Genomic DNA, 25,208 nt, shown 5'->3' with positions numbered 1-25,208 from the left:
CAGTAGCGTCATTACGTACTAGCGCCTCTTTTGCACGAACGCGTATTTTTATTTACTCACAAATTTGTTGCAGAACCCGTTTGTCATTAATGACTACAATATTAAATGCAAACGTAAAGTATTAAATTAAAATAAAATAAATGCAACCTAACCTGTTATCGAATTCCTTTTTATTATACCAATAGGCCCACATAATTATATCCACTTTTTATTTAAATTTGGCTACTCTGTAGACATAAATATTGTAACTACGTCGATTCAGCGGAAGAACTTGTTCACCTAGAGCGAAATACGCAGATATATAGGCACGTGTCCTTTCAGTGACTAATTTCAGAAACGCTAAGAATAACAGAAGGTCCATCCGAGTGGGAGCAGCCAGCACATACGTCTACCCCCGCCAGCAGTCGGCTTACAACTGAGAGTGACCGAGGGACCGCGTGCGTGGGCAGCTGCCTCCCAATCACAGGGGCACACAGGTGTTTTCTCGTTGGCTGTTCTGCCGTATTAAAATCACGACCCGCCCAAAGTACCTCGTGGCCCCTAATACTACAGCCACTCACAAGAACCAGACACGCCTTCTTTCTCCCTTCCCTCGACGGAAAATCATCCCTCCTGACAAGACGATTTCCCTGAAGAAGGTAGGCTACCCCCGAAATACTGAGCTCTAGTAACTGAGACTCCCTTCTCCACCAAGAGCCCCCCTCCACGAAGATCCCATAATACGTAACTAAACCCCACCTGGGGGAGTCTCGCTGATGACTCACTATAAAAGACAGCAAGGACAGTTAAGTTCTATGTTAGTACACTATTTATTCTCCAGTTGTCTGCACACTCCTTTCTTCACTGCAATTCCATCACTGTTTCGGTGTGAAGTCCAAAGCGTGCGTGTGAGAAGGACCGACAAACATGGTGCTACTAGAAGGGCTGTTGTGGAATCTGATCACTACTATCTGGACCACGTGCTGCATTAATAATTACTTAATTCTGCTAGTGGTCCTCGTAATATTGGTATCTGTTAGGATTTCTCAAATACTGAGCGAGATCCGAAGTCTTCCGCCTGGACCATGGGGATTTCCTGTCATCGGTTACTTGCCCTTCCTGAAAGGCAACGCTCACCACCTGCACTACAGTGATCTTGCTAGTAAATATGGGACCATGTTCAGCACGAGACTGGGGAACCAGCTGGTTGTGGTTCTTAGCGACCACAAGACGATCCGGGAAGCTTTTCGCAGGGAGGAGTTCACAGGGCGTCCCCACACCGAATTCATCAATATCCTCGGAGGTTACGGTAAGCACTTCCATAGTACTCGAGATTTACAGTAAGGTTATTTGGCGGCTGTGCCGCTAGGACTAGGAAACGCGGAAACCGACACAGTGATCGCAACTGGTGGCAAGGCCGTGCCATTCCGTCAGCCAGAGCCGCACACATGTAATTGTATTTTTCGTTTTGCCTCTTTTCCCGCGAATATTCAAACTCCGGGAAGGACTTCTTTATTTTTAAAATTAGACTATGCATTTCTATGTTACGTTTCGTTATGATTGAAGTCTATAAATGCGTGTGGAAGAAGTTTACATGCAATTAAACAAGTAATAAATAATGGAAAGTGTTATTTAGTTCCAAGTTATTTTCCAATTATATTTTCATGCAATTCCCTCTTGCTAATTTTAAAATTTTGGGGTGATGTTCCAAAAAAAAATCTTTTAATATAACACAATGCAAAGTACAATGTTCATAGTGGACATTACCTGTACAACTTCTAACCAAACGAGATAATATGAGTTTGCCACATGTCTGTACTCACACCATTCTTTAATCTTCAGTGACCTACTTGTTACTTGAGTCACGTTGCAAACATGAAGACGTAATGCTCAAATTTGCCGACACGCATTTACATTCTTTGAAACGTTTGCCTCTTCTAATGTACTTAGTGTGGCGAAACAGGTGTCACGTCTAGACGGTAGTTCTGACGTGAGATGTTATCGAACGGCTACCATACTTCGAGCAAAATGTTTAATAAGCTTATAACTTAAATAATTTGTTGTTTTAAATGTATGTCATCTTACGGTTTGAAATGTAATTAAAAAGATTTTTATGCCTGGCGCCACACTTGCGTGATAACAGTTTATGTTACCTGGAAATATACCTATCTCTCTTATAAATTAAGGTTGTGAGGATAGTAATTAAGTGTGCAACAAGTTGTTATTATAAAATATACAACTATTAGAACGTAGTATGTTTTGGCACAGTCATTTAGTTCAAGTGGATTGGGTTGTCTTTGTAACCACGCATTCATATTTCCAGTTAGACTCTTTTTAAATAGCAGCAAGATATTGATCAATGTGCTATTCGGTATTTAGGGTGTTTTCTCTTTCTTGTTCTCTCAGGTATCGTCAATAGTGAAGGTCGTCTCTGGAAGGACCAGCGGCGCTTTCTGCACGAGAGGCTGCGACAATTTGGAATGAAATACTTAGGCGCTGGAAAGGAGCTAATGGAGACCAGAATCATGGTGTGTACCAGAAGTTACCAATATAGAACTAACGAAATCGAAACGAGGTAGAATGATCCAGGACAATGTTACAAAATACTAATAACGTATTTATAAAATAGGGAAATTTTGAATTAGGACTTTGTATCTCAATCTTACTTTCATGAAAATCTGCGGAATTATTTTATAAGGTATTTTATTTTAACATAAACATTACTGAGTTATTAACAACATTCAGATAGTTGATAAAGTCTGCGAATGTGTATGGATTGCATACATGAGGTATTTGTTTCAAACCCTGACCAGAGACCGGTTATTCTCACAGAGTTTCATGATTTCCCTAGGTCCGTCCCTACGAATAACGAAACAGTAATTTACGGTTAAGAATTCCGCAACCATTCTCGACATTGATGGAAATATCTCATTTGTTACTACATACATAAGCTTTTAGTGCAGCATCGTAGATATTATCAATAAATAAATAAACATCTTTCTACAGACATATAACAAATATTACAAGTCTATGAATAGAATCCAATAATCCAGACAACACTGAGACTTTCTTACAAAACTCACAAGAAAACAATTTAAGGACTAAGTCACTAAACTGTACGGCGTATGTTTTAAGCGTGTCTTGTGGTGTTCCTACAGGGAGAAGTTAGTGCTCTGCTTAGAACGCTGTCCCGTCTGGAAGGGACTCCAACAGATCTGGGTCCCGGACTTGCCATGGCGGCTAGCAACATCATTTGTGCCCTTACAATGAGCGTGCGTTTCGAGCGTAATGACATACGCTTCAAGCGCTTCATGGGTCTTATTGAAGAAGGCTTCAAGCTGTTCGGTTCCCTCGAAACAATCAATTTTATTCCAGCCATGCGGTTCATACCCTGTTTCAAAGCCACAAGCAGGAAACTAGCAGAGGTAAGCGAACGAAGCAGAACTCGTTAGTGCCAGTATCGACAATCTTAAGCTGTAACGAAAGAAAATGCTTCAAAAATAAGAGACAACACACTAAATAACTTTAGTTACTTATTTAGTATTGGCCTTTTTTATTAGCAGATAGTGTAAAACTTTAATTTAGGACTGGATTTAAGGGGATCAGGATAAGAAAGTTGAAAGAACATTGTATTTTGAACTAGGTGACTAACTGTAAATTCTCTAGAAAAGATTTTGTTGCATTTATTAAATTTGACCTCTTTCATGAGTCTTCTTGACTATAATAATTTAATAATTTGCCATAAATGCCAAAAGTCTGTCTTTATTTAATATTATAACTCTTATTTTTTTATCTGAAGTCATGGAGAACACGTATTTTATTTTTGACAATGGTGTAAAACATATAAACATTAATTCAACAGAATCGGTCGGAAATGGCACAATTTTTCCAAGAGACAATTGACAATCATCGAGCAACTTTCGACCCAAGCAACGTTCGTGACCTGATTGACACGTACCTGGCAGAAATTCAGCGAGCGAAGGAAGAAGGTCGTGGCGAGACGCTGTTTGAGGGAATGGATCACGGTAAGACTCAGCCACAAGTACGAATGGGATTAATAATTGTATTTGTGCATTAACGTGTAACTCGATCCTTTGAACAGGGATATTCTTATTCTGCACCACAGAAAAAATCTAATGTTATCCTCCATCTAATGCAAGTTATACACTGATTATAGGCACAAGTAATATTTTTTATGCTAAGTATCATGCCATTAAGGAGAATATAGGGAGATGAGGTAAAGCTACACACATTCTTAACCGCGGTTAAACTTCAAGTTGCGACCGTTTAACTCCAAAGAAAGAACTAATATTTGATATAATCGAAAACGTACAATTACTGCTTAACGTCAATCTGGCTGGTATTGGTTTTTTAGATCGTCATATACAACAAATCATCGGTGATCTGTTTTCTGCTGGTATGGAGACTGTTAAGACCACGGTACAGTGGGCTGTGGTTTTCCTGCTTCATAACCCAGAGATTACAAAAGCTGTGCAAGAAGAACTGGACGAAGTTGTTGGCAGGGGAAGACTTCCCAAACTTGAAGATATTCCCTATCTACCTTATACAGAATCGACGATACTGGAAGTTCTGAGGCGGTCCAGCATTGTTCCACTGGGCACGACGCATGCAGCAACTCGGTAAGTTTTACACTTCTTTGTTTGGTTAAAAAATGTCCCCACGTTCGGTGTGGTTCTCCGGCCCGCCCACGTCCTTATCCCATGGAGAGTTGTTGCAAATTACCTTAATACCAAGGAAATAAGTACGTAAAAATACGTTTACACCCCTTAAAAATTCCAAGGCTTGGAAAAGCAATTATGCAACGTCCAACTGTCATATCTCGTATGAAATGTTTCGTATCAGTAACGGTCTTATTTCCATTGAAGAATGCTTTTAATTTACTGTAATACATTTGAAATTATCTTAAAAAAATTGTGATAAATAAAAATTTGCGAACCTGTATTATGTTACAAGTAAAGTTACGGACTGGGCAATCGAGGTTTGACCCCCATTATGTCCGACACGTCACAGGGGACCAACGAGCCCCATTTGTAATTGGTTCCACGGGTAAAGCGTCCGGAGCATGAACGTAACTACTGACCACATAAAGCCGAAGAATCAGAATATATATACATCTGTCGAAGGCTCAAACCGAGTACCGCCCATTTTTAATCAAAACACGTCATCGCTGAGCTAACCTATCAGTGATGCCTTTGGAAAATCTGGTAAAGTTAAATTTTGTGTGGGAGGAATATGAGATCGGTCATTGTACTAAAGGATTCTGACTGAAGGTCAGCTGCACCCTGAGAAGCTAGTGGCCTATGTCTGAGACGTAGGCCTCTTCATATTGCCCTCAGATTGTCTACTGCTGTCTCGAATTTCTAGCACGATTTAATTACACTGCCAGTATAAGAAGAAACACGAACATTGCTCTGGCATGAAGCACGTTTTTGTTTACAGTTCTTTTAACGACGCTGACAGTAGCTCATATTTTCACAGTCGAATGGTAGGGCGAACAGTGAATTTTCGATTGGAATGGATCGTGGCATAATTTGAGGTACTATCCTGCCACTTGCATGGAGAAACCGAGGAAAACCACGAAGAACCAAAGTCTGTGTAGTCAGTCTCTGGGCCAAGATGTGGATCCTGAACCTCCACAACACGTAGCAGGAGTGCAAACCATTCAACCGCGACGTTCGATTGAAGCATAACAATCGAATCCATGTCACACAAAATATTTATGTCATACGTTCCTTTCTCTTCTTGAGGAAACGTTCATAACGAGCACATCAAAAATCAACAAGTTAGGAAATGTACGCATAGGTAACAATTATTGTGCGTTCGCCAGAATTTTACCTTTGATCTTTAACCAAGGCAACAAACGTAACCATAGCAACCAAGGTAATCTTGAGATTCCCCATTGTCATTTCAAAAGAACGGCATGTAGGACCCTATGAAAAGTATCTTCCATTGTTATTTGATTTGGACTAAAACTGGAATGTGTCAAGCAAGTTTTGATGATGTAGCACTGGTGTGTGTTTCTTTTCCGTATTATTTAATTTAGTAGTACTAATCATCATTTCACCATTTCTCCACACTCATCTGTCACCGCTCCACGAGATGTCTGATGGCCCTGACCAGGAAGCACATTGCTATACATTCGGACTTAACTTAGGGGCTTCTTCTATTAACCGGCGCTTGGCTGTTCTCATAGTTAGGGTAGTTTAGAAATCAACAAAACAAGCTAAGTTTTGCGAACAGAGATAGCGAGCTGTAAGTCATTCAAATATTTAAGATAGAGCTACACAATCTTGCATAGATGGAGGACACATGCTGTCGTTAAGCGGGACATATTTCCATACAATTAATATCTAATGTACAATCACGTACACATGCAATTACGTCAACACTAATCTTAGTGTCAAGGGAGAATAGTGTTTTGTTAATCGAGAGAAATCGGAACTGTGTACCGTAAAGAAATGAAACGTGTTTAAGACACTTTCCCTAATTCGGTATTAGCTCACGTCAAATAACACACACACACACACACACATCACATAGGCCTGTCCGTACAACTTCTCAGAATTTGCGTTGCATACGAATCTTTCGATTTCCGTTGTTTGACACCTGGTAGCCAAATATTTGTTCTGGATATCATATAAACACGTCGAGTGGGTTCCGCTATGCCACATTCGTATTAAAAAGTGAAAGTACTCGTAAAATCGATATGCAGATTAACTTGACCGTGTCCTGTCTGGCATATTTGTCTATACTGATCATGCGTGAACTGTCGGGTCAGTGAACCAATGACGAAATTAATGAAGCCACATTTATGCCAAAGTTTCAACCAATAAACAAAAAGTAACATGTCTTTAATTCCGATCAGCAAACTTTAATCCAGATTTAACGTGGCGTGAAATGTACAAAGTAAGAGAAATAACAAACTCGTAGAACAACCGTTAAATAACTTTTCTAATCGTGACGAAGTCAATATTTGAATGCAGGGGAATAAAGTTCAGTAAAATTATTCAGTGTGAAACAAATATCGATAAGTAGAAGGATTTTGTCGTATAGGTAATATATGGGAGTTCGAAAATATATCAATTTTAAGGATACGCATCCCAGGACGGTCTGGCATTATAACGTGTTGATAGGCAACCACTTTCCTGAAGACATTGTCTGCAAAGTGACTTCATGTTCTCATTCCGTAACAATCTATTAAGTCCAAACAGCTAGTAGCGCAAAATCCCGCAATAGTACCGCCCTAGTTTTTGGCCCTATTCCAGGTCGATTTTCTCGCTTCATCTATTACAATTCACCGTGAAGCTTTAAGGCACTCTGACAGCCTTCAGATTATGACAATGAGCACATACTTTGCGTCGGATAACATACTAATCGCAGTGAGAATATAAAACATGAAGTCGTAAAATTTTAAGTCCGTAACTTTTCGGACTAATCTAGTTGTCACGGTGGCTTCTATTTGCAGTGACTCGTATCTAAACGGCTTCAAGATTCCAAGGAATACACAGATTGTGCCACTGCTACATACTATCCACATGGATCCGAAGTTGTGGGACGAACCTGAGAAATTTAAACCAACGAGGTTTCTCAACGCGGAAGGCAAAGTCACCAAGCCAGAATACTTTCTTCCGTTTGGTGTTGGTAAGTACAGTCACAAATAACAAAATTCCTCTTTATACATAAATAAAATAGAATGAAAAGTACTTGGTCAGTGTATAAGTATAATTTTACTGAACTGTGGTCTAAATGTGGCAATAGTAATAATTCAAACGAAAGGTTTGTACACATCAGAAAACCACAGAAGTTTGTGTTATATTTGCTTGAGGTTTTGCAAAAAAAAAAGAGTTTTGTCTATAAAATTATACACCTGTGAAGTATCCAAAGCTGAAAAACGTCGACCTTTCGCCGACAAACTTGACAGATGAAGCTGGTAGTTACGTCATGAATTTCAGTACTGTACAATCAACCCCAATATATATTAGCCTACTTGGACGAAGAAGTTAACGCGTAAAGTAATCGACCTAGATATTTTCAATGTTAATCAATGGGATTTAATTTGATTTTATACATTTGATTATCATGTATTTCAAAATTAATTAGGCCCTATATTTAAACTCAGAAATCATAAGATCATTCACTATGATTTGCTAACACTCACAAAGTGAGTCAATAGTCATTAGATAAGACGACATCTCCCGGGAAGAAGTAGCCTGTCTATGTCAATAGTAGATCTTCTAGATTCCATCAGGTACTTGCATTTGCAGGCAGAAGAATGTGTTTGGGAGATGTACTGGCACGGATGGAACTATTCCTATTCATTTCGTCAATTCTTCACGTCTTTCACATAGAACTGCCCAAGGATCAACCATTACCAAGTCTTCAGGGTAACGCAGGCATTACAGTTACTCCGGACACATATAAGGTAAGTGTTACAAGTGTTACTAAATACTGCTTTATTTTTAACTCGATATTTTGGCAGCCAATGGAAATGCTGGGTATCTTTTAAAGATTAAATAGCATTTCCATTAAAATTAGGAGGCAAATGTGATTCCTTATGTAAATTCATTAAATGTAAAATTGAAAACGGAATAAAATTTAAATCCCAACCACCAACTAGAAACTTAAATCTTGTATATTAAATTTAATTGCATTAAATTCTTTGAACCTGGCACTCGAATTAAGTAGTTTTTTAAATAATTTATAAGCCACAGTTCTGTATTTAAAGACACAAGGTTTCCTATACAAAACGTAATTTAAAAGAAAGTTCTTACAACTAGAGTGGTAAACTAGACAAATATAATTATCATTGGTGACAACATTCCTTTGGGAAACTTTGCAAGCACTTCGGAGTTCACAGCCTCTGTTATTCTTTTCCCATTAAACAGCAGACAGTCAAGGTTCATTCAACTTGTAGCCCTTGGGCGACGTGTTAATTGCTCGGAATCGACCTGACTTCTGTGTTGGAAGTCCACCCGTTCTTTGCTTTTGTATCCAAAAATAATTTATTTTAGCCAAGAGGTCAAAGAACTCTCAGTGGGAGGTTTGAAAGAAATAGCCAAGGCTGACCCAACCCCAGGGATTCGCATTATCCTGTGAAGTCAAAGAGAAACGATGCGAGAGTGAATACCTTTCATGTAACAGTGGCACAGAGGAATGACAGGGGTAAGAACGAGGTCGTTGGACGGAAATCTTTCCAAAATTTTTGAAAACCGCGGAATTTCATTAATGGTAAAGATACGCTTCCGAATATATTTAACAATATATTCAATGTAAGTTTATTTCGTTCGGATGAGGTGAGACTGTGAGTATTATGAGTATATAAGCCGCAATTTCACGTACTAACAAAATTAGCTGTGGCTTTTATTACTTATTGGAGTTAAAGATGACAAAAAAGAACTGTCTCTGCTAAAACTTTGTAGATTATTAAACATACTATTTGGCAAACTCCCCCACACGACTCATTTTTAAAGAATAGAGGTTTTCGTTTCTTTCTGTCAGTGTTACGTCGGATGTTACAGAGCTGGATGGTGTTTCTTTTTAAATTATCTTCATCGTGACAACCGAAACACGTGTTCTGCTATTTGCCATCGAAAGTAAACAATGCCATGATTAGAAACGAGGCTATAAATTAGGCCTATGTGTTTTCCCAAGTATCATATTGATAATTAGAATAAACGCATTAGTGCGTCGTAGTATGGAGCAGCTCTGTTCAGTCAGAGACCTCTCTCATTCTTCCACCCGCAAATTTGGTTTCATGTAGTCGGGCTGACTAGAGGGGGTGGGAGTGAAAAGCTATGACAGTGAAATTTTATGTTATACTTTAATTAACAACGCTTTTAATAGCCCAGACTGTGGTCCTGCAACGCCGAAGGATAGCCTGGTTAATGAATGATCAGTCGGAAAAGAACTGGAATAAAACGGTCGTGGCATATTTTGAGGTCTTATTGAGGTATTTGCCTGGAGTGGCTAAGGAAGAACATGAAAACCTCATAACAGTCTTTCACCGAGTTGAAATTTGACCCCAGGACCTTCCGAATACGAAGCTTGAGTGCTAACCACTCGACCGCTACGTTCGGTTTTGTTAAGTGCAACGCGTTCCTCCTACTACGAGCTTCTAACTGTTGACTGCCGTTAAATCGGACCGGTCTCCGTAGCAGTCCAAACCCATTCCCTTAATTGTAGAATTAACACCCACACGTTTTTTATAGAATGAAATTTGATTGATTTAATTTTCTTGCAGGTATCATTAATTCAGAGGCCATTGGAAATCGATTTGGATTTGCAATGTAACGACGTCGAAAATTTATCACTCAGGAACGTCGGTTGTCATTGAGTGAAATGAGAAGGCACCCGTTACGTCACCCCCCCCCCCCCCCCCCAGCAGTTGAGCTTCTTGGATGTGAAGTTCCTGTCGGCTACAGTTGATGTGGTTGTGACCCTCAAATCAGTCTGCAAACTTCTATTCCTGACAAGTACATTATTGAAAGTACAACGAGAAATATTCACAAGTTTAATTCTTTTTATTTTGCTCAATCGCTAACGTCGTAGAACGTAAGACTACATGGAAAGTGCCATAAGAATATTTTGGTGTGCAGTTAGTTCCTGATGTGTAAAGTAAGAATACGATGCTAGGAAAACGTTCACGTTCAGATAAACGTCTGTTCCTCAATCAAACGCATCACGTCTCAGGAAACGGAAGATATGATTTTTACCTAACAAAAAATATTTACTGTTCTATGTACAAAGTACAACGAAAAAGAAAGTTATTACCGCCTTTGACCGTCACCTTACCACTCAGCAGAGTAAAAATTGCCTGATCTACTTCTGCGCGGATGTGTCATGAACTACAAACTGCGTCTTCCTGACGCCTCTCGGCTGTGTACTCTACAACCTCGTGTTCATAGTTTTATATGCCCTGTGTTTTGTTTCTTTGTTGTTCATATAGATATATAGGCTGTACTTGCTGACTGTGTTCATTTCCATTCTCATCAACCACCAAATAATTGTGTCCATTTTGTACGGAAGGCGACCGAATCGCTAGTTCTGTTTCCTAGTCAGAGATAGCCTTAGTATCATTTTTAAAGGGAAGCAACAGAATAAAATCAGTATTGTAGTTTGTAGTATTTTGGGTTGTCAAGTCATGTCGTTTCGAAGGAATATTGTTAACCATCTACAAGGCGTCACAAACCAGAAGGCCACCGTCGCCGAGAAAACCTTAAATCTCATAAAGTCATTACTGTATGTCTTCGAATAAGACTTTCGTAACATTCGCCGGCTTGGAGGTGTAAATTACACGACCTTACAAGAAAGTGAAAGGAAAAACAAACAATTTACTGGTATATTATTCTGGTCTTTCCCCCCCCAAAAAAAAAACTTATATACGACCAAATTTTAATTACATTCGTTACAAAAATCACATCAGATTTTTGTAAATCAGTCACACTTCCAACATCGCCACCGATTCATGTGGTGGAAAGTGGTAGAGAAGTTTCACGTAGTTACAACCTTTGGTATGTAGGCCATAGGCTATAATGCTTCGTACACACAAATTTTTATCAACGAACAGTACCACGAATCGTACGTGTATCTGACAGAATTGTAGTGTTAAACCAACAATCCTAGTCTCTAAAATTTTGTGTTCACCATATAATAGACCTTTACTCCATTACTGTAGAAACGATATATGTATTTACTCATTTTAACTGAGAGTTCGTATAACCCTAAACCTCAGATTTCATTAACATGTTACGAATGGGTCGCAAAGAGTACAAAATGGGGATAGGATCACAATTGAATGTAAGTTTCAATTTAAATCCTTCTATTGTTCCTTTTGTAGCATTGGTATTCAAGATGTTTATTTAAAAAATCTCCCCTTGAACAAAAGCAATGTCCTCGTTGTTCTAGTCAAATGGGCCAGTGTCTCAAAATACAGTAGACAACAAAATTATAATCTATCTGTGGCGGCTCATGAAAGAAATATTAGTTGTGTGTGTTAATATATAAATTAATTCACATGTTATTTAGGTTTGAGTACAAAACTTACCCAGCAAAAGCTTATTTTATGTCATAAAAATGTAAACATACTTCTTGAAAGCAAATTTAAATGGACTGGAATTTCTCGGGCTATCAGTCGGAGTAGTATGGAATAACTTTCCAACGGTTCAGATACGTTTTCAGGGTAAGCAATTATGAGTGGCCTACGTATGATAAGCAGCCATTTTACTCCGCCCATTGCTACCTATTGGTCCGCTTTGGGCTCCGCGAGCTGCTAGTAAATATATGCAATGAAAAGATACGTCGCCCGTGCTCAGTTTACCATTTTCAGCAATGCGTTTCGTACGTAAGAAAGGTGATACCTAGCAAGGGACGATGTCTTGTGCAGGACTCCGCCGTTAGTTAGCTTTTTTGTTGGTTGGACGTCGCCTGTGGCATAAGTTCTCGGGACAAGACAGTCTCCAAACCGTTGGAAACTAATTCCATGATGAAATACCTGACCGCCCAAGACTTCACTAAATTCAATAGCAAATAGAGCTTTAAATCTTCAATTATTTAAATTTCACCAATACAAAGAAACCATTCTATTATTCTGTTATTACTGAGGCTTTGATGTGTCCTCACATTCAGAGCCATACAGTGGGCCACTTTCATGTCCTGGTTTCGAAAAGAAACATTCTCTTATTTCCTTATACAGAATGAAGATGTGATCCAAAGATAGAGCCGCCACTGTGTACAAATTTTTCAATCACTGGTGTCTGGAATCAAATACCAAGTTTGTTTGCTTTGTTACTCAATGTATTTGATTTTGTGCACTACAGTTCATTGACATGGTTCAGAACAATCGAGGTGGAATGGAAACCTATAAAGTCAATTCCTACGCAAGCATGAATGAAATCGGTGGTTTTTCATAGTTCATTCTGTTTATATTTCACATCATTTTTCACAAGTTCATGTGTTTTCATAGCTTCTAAGTACTGCGTGAATGTGAAGTAATATATGTAATGTCTGTATATATTTGAATGACTGACTTTTATATGCTATGCATGAATTAAATGAACAACAATTGTATTTTCATTATACAAAACAATTTTTCATAAATATAATGTTCAAAGATTTATTTTCATATTTGATTTGGATGGAACTGACTGCTTTTGTTAATTTCTATTGTTAATTACCTTTTGTACAACGAAAACATTGCATGAAAAATAACATAACTGAATGAAAATATACAGTAAATGAGAATTTTCATAAATGCTTGCCTTGTGATTACACCTGACATTCTTTTCATATTCATTACCAAGACCATTCATAGATTTACAAGTATTACACCAAATACGTCTTCCTACACACCTACAAGGTTATTTTTAATAGAGTGCGTTATATAAAACTTCCTCAAAATAATAAAATTTATGTGCAGGATAAAAGGATGTACGTAGAAATAAGCATAGAGGGAAACTAGTCTGGTGGATATAAAATTATAAATAGTACAATCTGATACGAATTACTAATTAGCTCTAGTGATATATGAATAAAGTTTTTTTCATTCTAGGCTTTGGCTGAATTCGAATTTTGATAGTACTTCACAGCAGTCAGATATAAGAACCCATAATGAAAATTAATTGCCTACGTTTATGTTCTCGTACAGAAAACTAGTAAACTCTGAGTTACAGGAAGGCAATAAACTAAGACGGAAGAAGCTACAATTTCCTTGCCAAGTTACGACCCACATAGAGTGCTCTAAACGCAACTAATATTGTTTATCTTAGCTAAATCAAATTGGGTTATGTTACGCCATCTAAAGCACAACAGTGAGTATCTTTCTTACTACAGATTATTAACAACGTTGAGAATTCCAGTTGGATTAATGTTAATTTAAATGTAATAATCGGTGGTGTATTATTGTTCATGTCACAATATGGTAATTTGTTTGTTTACCTGATAGGATGAGGCGATGGATCACTATATTTTCCGGTCGTCTTTGAACTTATCCACTGATAGTATGTTCGTATAAAACAATTTATGGCTAGATAAAAACTTGAACTTATAAAACACTTAACAGTTAACCACAGAAACTGAGTAACAGGCCAAATAATACGAGTGTATGCGCGCGCAGATTGTATACGCAATTGGCATACTAGGTTGCTGAATGCGCAGTTAGTTACCTTTCTCCTCTGCTCCCCTGCCATCAAAGATACTCATCTGTCACAGGTAATGTCAGGGAAATTCTCAGCGGGATAGAATTGAATAGACCAGGTTACTCTTATACAGAAATCAATTATTTATTTATCGATTGATATAAAATTAAACGCCACTTGGTCTCCTACACATTTAAAAATCGTTGAAATTAATCCAAGAAATTACATAATCTTGTTAATTTACGTAGATTCTCTTAAATTACAGGCTACAAAAATCCTATTATAAATCAGGTCTTTAAAATTACGCCCAGAGTAATCACGAGTGCTTGATTTTTTGCGTGGGTGGACTGAACACCTGGGGCCTGTATGTGGGTAACAACGTCATCGCAGAGGATCCCCCAACGTGGCTGAACCACTTGCTCTAGATTCTCCGAGTGACCATGGTGACGTGGGAACTAATCGCCCACCAACTTCCGCGATCTTTATGTAAAGTGTCCATTACCGTTGACAAATTTCAGTTGAACTTCCCAATACCAATGTCCACGAATTATATTCAGCGGTTATCGAATTGTTACAATGGCAGACGCACAGACAGACATAGTAAAACTAAGAGGCGAATTTCTTAAACTTAAGTAGCGAACTCATCTAAAATACTTGCTCTCTCTGTGAGAACAGAATAATCTTGAGCCAGGCTTATAATTATTATAATATTCAGTATTAAAGCCACAAATCTGTCATTTTCTAGATACAACTCGTAACTTTTATAACAAAAATAGAAAGAGCGTAACTAAACATTATTCTTGAACATAGTCGCACATTTATCTACAGTTTTTGTATAACCTAGGTCGTTCAATAGTTAAGCTCCATCCTTTATTTAACTAAGAATATATGGACAAATTTTTGTGCAGTCTGTTACAAAACATGCAGCGTCGCTTGTCCATTGATAACCGCAAGATACGATGGCAGAATACGTACTGTATATACAGACACGTGCACACAATAAGAGACTCAGTGAAAGTTATGAAGGCCGTGTTACTAGAAGCTTTTCAATAGGTAAACAAGCTGTACTTACAATGTTATTACATTCAGTAATGTACATTGAAGGATTTTGGCAGAATGCCCGAATAGTAGGCTATGTAAATAAAATATGACTGGTTGAATGCGTACTAGTGCGTATGCCATTTATATTCTGTAGGCTACAAATTGGTTGGATTTGTTCCAGAACTTGATGTTGAGACGCCATCACAAGAGAGATACATTTTAAGATGAGATCATATAGTACGTAGTCTCCATGTGCGAAGATATGATAGACGTTTGATCTTGACAGATGCACGTCCATAAATACGAAAGAATTTGAACAATTCCGAAGATCTTCATAATATTCACTAGTAATTAAATATTTTTAGCGTTAGATGAGTAGGGCGTGTAGAAAGCAGCACGCATGAGAGAGGTGATAAATGCATATAGAACATTAATAAGAACATATGAGGGGAGCTAATCACGTGTAAGTAGATGAGACGATAACATTAATATCATTCTTAAAGACAGTGCATGAGGGTATAGATTGGATTTATCTGGCTCAGGATAGAGACCAGTGGAAAGCTATTTTTAACACAGCAATTATCCATCTATAAAAGGCGTGAATTTACTGACCAGCTGAGCGATTGTTAGCTTCTCAAGATGGACTCTGGTCCATGGAGTTTAGTTACATCTGTAAATTTGTACAAGAAAGTAGGAGGTGGGTTCACTTCAGATTTAGTTAAATACGTGTATTAACGACCTATGTAAGACGAGTAAGATTTTAGTATGAGTTGTGAAGCCGTGTAGTCTTGTAGAAGGCAGCCTATGTATCACCTCTATCTTCTGTTTTCTTCTACAGCGGTACAATCGGAAAAACCATAATCGATATAAATTATGCCGTATTTGTTCCTGTTCTGGTACGTGCGAATAATCCAAGCTACACTTTTTCTGATCACGGTGACTTCGACAGCGAAACATATGGCCGGCGACTAGAAATTATTGGAGTGAAACGGATCATATTAACTCCACATAACAGCATCCTTGTCGGTAAGCTAGTCAAGAAATGTAACGCTTTTTGTCGAACAAGAGATACTTAAATATACACCACGTCTACTATACTACACGGCTCAACACCCCAGAAGACAATCATCTTCGTAGTCGCAGCCGTGGGAACCTGAATGTGTCGCCACTGCTGCAACTGCTGTAGCCCAAATGCCAGACTGGTCGCCATATTCATCCAAGACCTGCTGGCTTTTACATATTAAAGATTAGGCTTAAATTCAACAATACTAAAATTCAAATAGGCCTATGACTAAAGTATCCCAGCAGCCACTAAATTTTGGACCCCACTCTACTTGCTTCACAATTTGTTTGTTAAATTAAAATAGACAACTTACCACCAACCTTTAACACCAGTAATGCAGTGTATTCCAGAATACTTGGTAATAACACTGGAAATGTGTCGTCCTGTTTGGAGCAGGGCCAAATCACATTTTCAAATGAGTTCATTGTGATATTACTGGCATAAATCCATAATTTACATAATATCACTGTTTCAAAAATTGATTCAAGTAGAAGTTCTGTATTATAGTTGGATCTAAATTTTGTCATATATAGTATTATATACGATAAGCTGTGTTTTAGACAGATTTAGATTTGAGCGTCATTTATACTGTATTAAGATGATAAATTGGATACCTTAAGGTAGCCACTAATACTAGACACAAACGAAATCTGTCAAGTTCGGAGATGAAACATGCGAACGGACAGGATCCATGTTTTAGCTTCATGCATTCCGTGCAAAGAAAGCATGAACGCTTTATTTCAAGTATTACATACAAAGTTAATAAGGCGAGTAGGCTTAGTAGTAATCAAACAGCTTTGAAACAATTGATGTGACAATTTACAGGCACGAGCGTACGACGTACACGTTTACTATCCGTAGTGTCAACGCAAATAAGGACATTAAGGAAAACAATGACAAGCTTATAATTTGTTGTTTCTAGCCCTTTAATAAATTTATATTCCTATTCCGAGGCTTTATATTTTTACATGCCATTGTGTAAATTAAAATCAATGATATTTTTGAAGATTGGTCTATGTTTGAAAGGGTGCAAAAACTAATCTGTCTTCAAAACGTTAACTGAAATCAGAAGTTAAAATTTTTTTATGTAGTTTTTTTCCATTGAATTTAGTGTTTGGAAACCCTTTTCTTTCCACGCTATGCAGAAGACATCCAGGTTATAAGCACTGGCTCTTTGGGTGTATTTGGTTGGTGTCAGAGAAGGGTGAGTCGTGTGGCCTCTCATAATTCTGAACACTTCAAACTATTTCGTCAATAGGAATAAAACGTTAACATGAAAATGTAGTCACAGTAACACACTCTTAAAATAAGAAAGAGCAGTGAAGGGGCTCAGAAATTATTTCAATTTTACAACTACAAAAATAACCTAAAATTACATTCTTGTAGTATTTTTAAATCAACCACTTTTCATTTAGCCCTATACAATAGCCTGATAATTCTAATATACCGTTGAACAATACATAAGCCACGTGAAATCATAAGTTAAAAATCTTAAAACCATATCAAATGGCCTTACAAAGTTCTGCTTCAAAAGTTCAGTTTTTAGGTAAATATGGAATAATGAGTTCATAGGTTACACTTAGATTACTCTTTAATAAAGATATGTTATACAGTGAATTAAAGTAATTTAACAAATTCAGCAGAACTGTAACAAACCGACAGCAATTAAAATTATAAGTAGGTTCAGTAAACAATCCCCACATTTTACAATTTATAAAGATCTATATTTTTATTCATGTATTTCCCACATGTCATACCATTCTACTGTTTATTTTAATATTTACAGTCACCGAAATAATAATATATAATAATAATTGTAATAATAATGAACTTGTGACTCAGAAAGAAATAAACATGAACTATCCACAACAGTAACAAAGGGTGAAGTGAGAAATTAAAGCTAAATAAGTAGGATTTGCGGTTTTCGTGGCAGTGAGCCTGAAGATGGCTGTCTTCTGTAGTCTGGTAGAAGTTCACCGACGTTGCAGAGGTCGTTGTTGCCTCATTCATCAGACTATACGGCGCAACAACCCAGAAGACAGCCATCTTAAAGCTAAATAACTCAACAAATATACCAGAACAAATGTTGCACAGTTCATATGTGTTTATATTCAGGACATGCATACGACTTTAGCACATAAGCAAGAAAAACTAACACATTAGGAATTAAGTACTCAGGTTACACATCATCATCATAATCAGACTTTACGGATTAAGCTTTGTGGTCTGTTCCAATTCAGAATTACTTTATAAAATTATGAAACAATTAAAATGTTTGACAGTGTGATCACCCCACTGCAAGGCCTTTGCTTACACAGGGCAAAAAAATACAGACGAGGACAAAGAACCATGCCTTGCGCGGAATTCTAACTCGCGACCCCAGTACCAGGGAGCCAACGAAATAGACAGGTCCATACATAAACAGGGAAGTAAAAAAAACATTGACAAAGTACACAGCCTATCAAAACAGGCGCACTTCATACACGTGCATTCATTAAGACACTTCAATCTTTGAAGACCATTAAGCGAAAAGAACATCCATAGATAACACATGACGTAACAAACATACTTCATTAGTGGCTATGCATTTTACGTCAAATATTAATCGACTTAATCAACAATTATTTTAAATATATGCAAATTAACATTTTACGACAAGTACAATTTTTTTCATGTGAAATTTGGTCCAAAGTTAATCATTCAATAATTAGAGTAACGACTATAAGCAATATACATATAAATATCCAAAAAAACAGTTGTAGACAGCCGACACGTGGTATCCCTCCAGCTTGTGAGGTCGGGGGGGTGAGCTCACAAATAAATCTTTACCATAGAAGATCAGCATCTTGTGAAATGTTACACAGGGCCTTGGACGCGGCGGGCTCTTGTTAACATCGTAATAAACCTACAGGTTTCAAACAAAAATCTGGAAGTTTCTCAACTATCTGAGCGACTGTCAGCTTCTCAAGGCGTTAGTTACAATTCGACAAGACCCGTTTAGCCACAGTGATGATAATATAAATGAAGGTAGACAGACGAACACGGTGACATTGGAAATACGAACTTATCATGTGTTATAGACACTAAAAAAATGTGGCTTCAATTTAATAAGTAACTTCGCATATACAAAAATCCAACATTAATGATGTTCACCCCTTAAACTGAAATCTACTAACTACATCACTGATCTGTAGTATGAAAGTCTAATCATCTGTTTCTAAATCTCATTTCACATTCATTTCATGACAGATGAACACTATTTTTTCTATTTCAGATAAAGAAATAAGCATTTATTTCATAATGGCATGCATGCTGGGGCTTTGCGTTACTATTCCATTTTCAAAATCGAGGACTGAAAAGCAGTCTTTGATGTTTTGGGGTAAGCGTTATACCACAGATACCTTCTAGATCGACGTCAACGCCCTCTGGTGCCTTGATGTTGAATTTGTGAATGATGGTCGCTCCAAACAAAAACAGCAACATTCGAGCTAATTCTTCGCCAACACACATTCTCTTTCCTGTAGTCCGTAAATAAAAAGGAAACAAATAACTAAATAAGTTCAATGTACAAGCAACAAAAGAATAAAAATAAAAATAAAATAAAATGGATGTATGAAGGTATGGACTGAGAAAGGATTTCAATAATAAGCTCCAAAAGCAGGTCTAAAATCGTGCATAAAAGTGAAAATTCTGTATGTAAATCAAAATGGTTAAAGAGGCGTTCGGAAATATAATTAATGAAGTATCTCACATGATTTTTGTTACCTATTAATTTCATGCGATAGATATTTAAAGGTAATGTGAGATGAAGTGCCTCACCATGCATAAAGAAGTGTAGAAAGATTTAATTAATGCGAACAGTTGAAGACTTTGTGGACTAAGCACATTAACAGACACTATTTAAATATACAGAAATGAGGTTACTTCCGACCCACCTGTCTGAAAGGGGATGAAAAATTCTGGTTTGTTGAATCGTCCGTCGTGTGTTAGAAATCTTTCTGGATTGAAGCACTCTGGCTTTGACCAATAGTTAGGATCCATATGCACAGCCCATTGCAGTGGAACTATCATGGCGCCCTTTGGGATGTGGTACCCTCCTAGGGTAGTAGCCTAAAATGAAACACAATGGAGAGTACACAATGCTAAACAATCAGAACTATCATACTTAATGCGACCAACAAGCAGCATTCTCACCAAATAATATTTCGATTTCTGGACGGCTTTGTTAAATGTAAGACTTGAGGTTCTCACAGTGCCTCCGTCATCAGGGCGATCGCCCTGATGACGGAGGCAGTATGACCTCTGAAACGTTGGTTAGCATCGACCAGACTACACAGCGCAACAACCCTGAAGACAGATATCTTCATACTCATCGCCCTGATGACGGAGGCAGTACGACCTCTGAAACGTTGGTAAACATCGACCAGACTACACAGCGCAACAATCCAGAAGACAGAAATCCTCATACTCATCGCCCTGATGACGGAGGCAGTATGACCTCTGAAACGTTGGTAAACATCGACCAGACTACACAGCGCAAGAACCCAGAAGACAGAAATCTTCATACTCATCGCCCTGATGACGGAGGCAGTATGACCTCTGAAACGTTGGTAAACATCGACCATACTACACAGCGCAACAACCCAGAAGACGGAAATCTTCAGCTTTGTTAAAGTAACAGAACAACTCAGTTATTAAAGACACAGAACTTAACGTTTAATATACTCGTAAAATGAAAAATAAATTCATGGTGGTATATGGAGTGGGCGTTGTAACGGGATTTATGTTCTCACCTCATATGTTCCGTGAGGTATTCCAACTGGGACAACAGATCGGATCCTTTGTGTCTCGGAAAGAGCTGCTTCAGTGTATGGTAGTAGTGGGAGATCATCCAGAGTAGGCAGGCGGGTACCAACAACATCGTCTAATTCTTCCTGTGCCCTCTTCTGCAAAACAATAAATATATTATATTTCCCCGATATTAAATCGCATAAAACGATTCGTTCAGCCGCTCTCGAGTTTTTACATGTTCACAGACGGGCGGACGGACGGGCAAATCGATTGTAATAGGCGGCTCGGGAGGGATGTAAAAGTGCCTATAAATGAGAGCTTCTATTCCGTTAATTCGGCTGCCAATGTCATGTTTGTTGAAATGAAGCAGTATTTGTTGTTAAACTTTATGACAGTCAAGTACTGGCCTCTGTAAACGTAAAGGAAAAAACGTAGAACTGAGAACGATTTCATTTGACACTGGTTGTTAAGGGTAATGGGCAGGCAAAACAATTCCATCTGAAACAGAGGTGTGTCACGAAAGCTGACTTCTAGTGCTACGTGCGTTGCACTACAGAAGAACGGCTGTAGTCAGTCGCACAAAGGTAGTTTATGTACAACAAGAGGACTAATTACCGAATAAGAATATTTGGACTACCTTCGGAGAACAAGAAGAAAAATCTGTACATCAAACAATGGGAGGTGAAAACATATGAATTATTAATCGTGGTCTTTGGGTCGCAATGGCGTTTGGTCTTGTAAATGGTTACTAATTTTCCTCCGAAATGCCGTAACCAAGAAAACCACGATCGACATCTTCAAGACCGTGAGTGCCTAAAGTCCCAGGCACCTAGAAGTGCCTGTTCGTATTCTGCAACTTGTAATCGATAAATGAGATGAAAATTACAGAATAATTCCGACATTTTTACATCTTCGTACAATTAACCACATGCAGTAACATTGCATCTACGGCGACAGTGAGTTACTAAGTACATCTGGCTGTTCATGTTTAACAACTACAACAGGCATATTAAGGCATTATTGTGCGGACTGGCTACATTCCTGAAAAGAAAGTTCGCCACTGGCTTCTTACCGTGCAGACCAGGGTTCAATCCCAGCGACGCCCGCTTCACTTATACCCTGGCACTCATAATAGTCCACGTCATCAGGAGCTGGCAGTCTGAAGCCACAGGGTCACCGGACTTAAAAGTCTCACTTCGCTCCCACCTTCATCATCACCATCACCACCATTATCACGAGCCAGAATAGTTCGGGCAATTACGTCGCTAACTAAAACTGAATCCTGAGACTAAATTCCCGATAGGGGCAGAAATTTATCTTCTAAAACGCACCCGAAACTGTGTAGCAATATTGATAAAGAATATTTCACCTGTGCATCGGGGTGACCGGCCATGAAGAGGATAAACCACCACAGTGTGGTCATGGTGGTGTCCACTCCGGCACCAAACATGTCTGACAGCAGATGGTGCAACTGAGGGGTGCTGTATAAACCATCCTCTCCCTCTCCGCGCCGCTCTTTCTCGTCTAGAAAAGCGTCGATTATATCGTCTATTGGAGAATTTGCTCCGTCGTCTGGGGTCGACTTACGTCTCTTCATGTGATCGTGTATGATGGTCTGATAATAATCATGGGTTTTCACTTTCCCTCCAAGCAAATAATGCATATGCTTCTTATACTTCGGAAGGAACCTAAAGATCAATCATAAAAGAAAGAGATTAAAGTTCATCAAACATGGCAAAGGAGTCTGCGCGCAGACTTCTGTTTCCCAGCAAGCTTTACATAACTAAACAATTAACATCGCAATTTTACGAGCAAATGATCAAGATACTTGAACACAAACCATGCGAACTCATCTGACGTTGTAGGTTTACAAAGTCCAGTGGCAACTTCATATATCACCTGCGTAATGTATTTAAGGATTTCGTATTTTTTTGTGGGGGGGGGGGGATCAAGCACCCCCCTACATATCGCTTTGTAATAGGAGCTTCACGTTTTCTCTGAGAAATAAAATAAACGTTTAAATGTTATTTACATTATCTTCGGGTTCCGTAGATTAAAGCAAACGTATTAAAATGTGATGTGGGGAATTCCTGTTTAGAACGTTAAATTTGATTGGAAAACTGCCTTGTTCCCCAAGAAAATTAATTTACTGACCTTACAAATGGCAGAAAATTTACAGGTCCAGCAATGCCGATAAGTTTTGTGCCTTCTTCCTGGAGACGCTGCAACCATTTCCACGTGGGATCATTTTCTTCATAGACAATACCAAAAACTAATGAGTTTATCACGTTTCCTATACAATGAATTATCACTGGGAGAACGTCCTGAGGTTCCCCTGCAGTCTCCTTTTGCTGAAGCATCTAGAAACATTTCGCAAACAAAACACAAAAAACGTAAAATTGTTCTGTCCTCTTCCCCCTTTTTTACCTTAAGACAGAAGTAGAATAAAAGTTCCGAAACGATGCAGTTTTATTATTTCATAATTTAGACGATTGACAAAGTCCAAAAAAACAATTTTACATATTATTATGAAGCATTGAGAGAAACCTTCAGACTTCGTACAAAAACGATAATTAATGTCTAGCATTAGAAGTCTGACTTATATGGGAAAATAAGTGGTACATTCTAAGAGAACCTGATAATCTCTCAGGCAGCCACTAAATCAACCGCATATCACAGAATCTAAAGGCTCAGGATCGTGGCCACTAGACCCTACCCTGTGCTTTTCGAATCCAGTTCACAGCGTCATTTAATTAATATCCGTTTTAATAGTATTCTCGCATTTTTGCCCATGTCTCCGAAGTCGGTACCTCTTCTCAGATTTTTCGACAACAATTTTGTATAGATTTCTAATCTTTTCCATGTCTTACAAATCCCGCTCATTTCAATCCCCATTTGATCATCCAAAAATAGGTAAAGAGAACAAATGATGGAGCTCCTCATTATGTAACTATTCCTAGCCTCTTGTTATTTTCACTCTTTTAGGTCCAAATATTCTCCTCAGTACCCGGTTCTCAAACACCATCAATCTATGTTCTTCCCTGAAATTGAGAGAACAATTTTCATACCTACATAAATAAATAACTAAAACAGTTTTGTTTAAGAATGAATTGCATTATATCTCCCTCCTCCAGTTGTCTGCAGGGGTGGTAGTTAGTATAAAGAACGACAAAATCATTTTAGCTTTTATGTATTACTTTAGTTTTTTTAGATAGGAGGCGGGAAAAATGTTTCTGAAGTCTGTAGTGGAAGAATTCCCTGAAATTAAACTTCACTTGATTTCTTCCTCAGTGTAAATGTAACTGCCGTTCCAAAGTATTTTAACTTTGGTGTCTTGGATATATAGACAGCGACAGTATAAAAAAGTACTTCGGAAAACATAAAAAGATACTCAGCTGCTATTGCTAAAATATACGTAACCAGTTATTCACTGTCATATGCCTTAATATGAAATCGACTGCATTTCTTACCTCAAGGCACTTTTGCACGCCAACAGATATTCTGTTCTCCATTCTTTCCCTTCTAGCGCCAAATTTAACCATGCCTAAGGTCTTCAGGCATGTTGTAACAAATTTACGCTGGTCTTTCCATAGTTCGCCTTCAGCACAAATCAATCCTGTGAGATATTAATAATATAATAAAATCACTAATCATCATTTATAAGAATATTATACAAATATTTCAACATAATAAACAAAAAAAGATAAATCAGGGATTTCCTTATTTATAAGCTGAGTATCGATTTCATTCAATTTAATATTATTTTTAATTTATCTTCATTTATGTGCCAAATTGTGTGCTCAAAGCTTCATCAGCCTTCGGGTAAAACCTGAGGTGATTGAAATCAGAAACAAAATACTTGCCGTGCCTGGACACGGTTTTAAACAATATCTTCACACATAACGCAAAAACATTAAGCAATTTTAAAAACTAGATGGCGCAAACTGTAAGTACAGAGTTTATTCAAGATATCGGGGCAAGGGGAGAAAAGTATCAGAATTGGGAATAAAAATGTTTACGTTTTAAATGAGATTGCTTTTTTACATTTTTGTATTATTCCTGAAAGTAGCCAGTGACCGAAATTAAGAAATGTTCTCTACCTACTGTGATGTTAAACTACAGTCTAAAGCAAATAAATTTCCCTACGAGACTTTAGAAATGATTACGTATCTGTTTAATTT

The 25,208-nt window shown here is 37.9% G+C and overlaps 3 protein-coding genes across 5 annotated transcripts in view; 1 reads left to right on the top strand and 2 right to left on the bottom strand.

Annotated features, from left to right (window-relative positions):
• LOC110827462 (uncharacterized) overlaps positions 1-14,147 on the bottom strand; it is a 142,473-nt gene extending 128,326 nt beyond the window's left edge. Inside the window, exon 1 of the mRNA XM_022059169.2 lies at positions 13,933-14,147. The gene's annotated coding sequence lies outside the window, so the exon portion shown is untranslated. The remainder of the gene's footprint in view (positions 1-13,932) is intronic.
• Positions 789-13,249, top strand: Cyp18a1 (Cytochrome P450 18a1). The gene is made up of 8 exons (XM_022059230.2): positions 789-1,288; positions 2,386-2,507; positions 3,138-3,404; positions 3,842-4,004; positions 4,355-4,619; positions 7,466-7,641; positions 8,265-8,422; positions 10,241-13,249. Exons 1-8 carry the CDS (start codon positions 907-909, stop codon positions 10,331-10,333), a joined length of 1,626 nt encoding a protein of 541 aa, XP_021914922.1. The 5' UTR covers positions 789-906; the 3' UTR covers positions 10,334-13,249.
• Positions 14,148-17,809: 3,662 nt separating the features above from the next.
• The window catches only part of phtm (cytochrome P450 enzyme phantom), a 46,841-nt gene continuing 39,442 nt past the window's right edge, over positions 17,810-25,208 (bottom strand). For 2 of the 3 annotated variants that reach the window (XM_022059232.1, XM_022059231.2), the window contains exons 3-8: positions 24,498-24,643; positions 23,182-23,387; positions 22,397-22,715; positions 21,030-21,182; positions 20,172-20,346; positions 17,810-19,754 (exon numbers count right to left, since the gene is read on the bottom strand). In XM_022059232.1, coding sequence (XP_021914924.1) covers positions 19,576-19,754; positions 20,172-20,346; positions 21,030-21,182; positions 22,397-22,715; positions 23,182-23,387; positions 24,498-24,643 — 1,178 coding nt within the window. In that variant the 3' untranslated portion in view covers positions 17,810-19,575. The remainder of the gene's footprint in view (positions 19,755-20,171; positions 20,347-21,029; positions 21,183-22,396; positions 22,716-23,181; positions 23,388-24,497; positions 24,644-25,208) is intronic. The other variant, XM_022059233.2, reaches the window with a different exon arrangement.

Source organism: Zootermopsis nevadensis, unplaced genomic scaffold, assembly GCF_977971745.1.
Source record: "Zootermopsis nevadensis isolate Lab colony 2312 unplaced genomic scaffold, Znev_1.0 Znev_ptg000018l, whole genome shotgun sequence".
Taxonomy (NCBI): domain Eukaryota; kingdom Metazoa; phylum Arthropoda; class Insecta; order Blattodea; family Termopsidae; genus Zootermopsis; species Zootermopsis nevadensis.
Note: the sequence above shows the minus strand (reverse complement) of the source record. Positions and strands in the feature narration are given on the sequence as shown.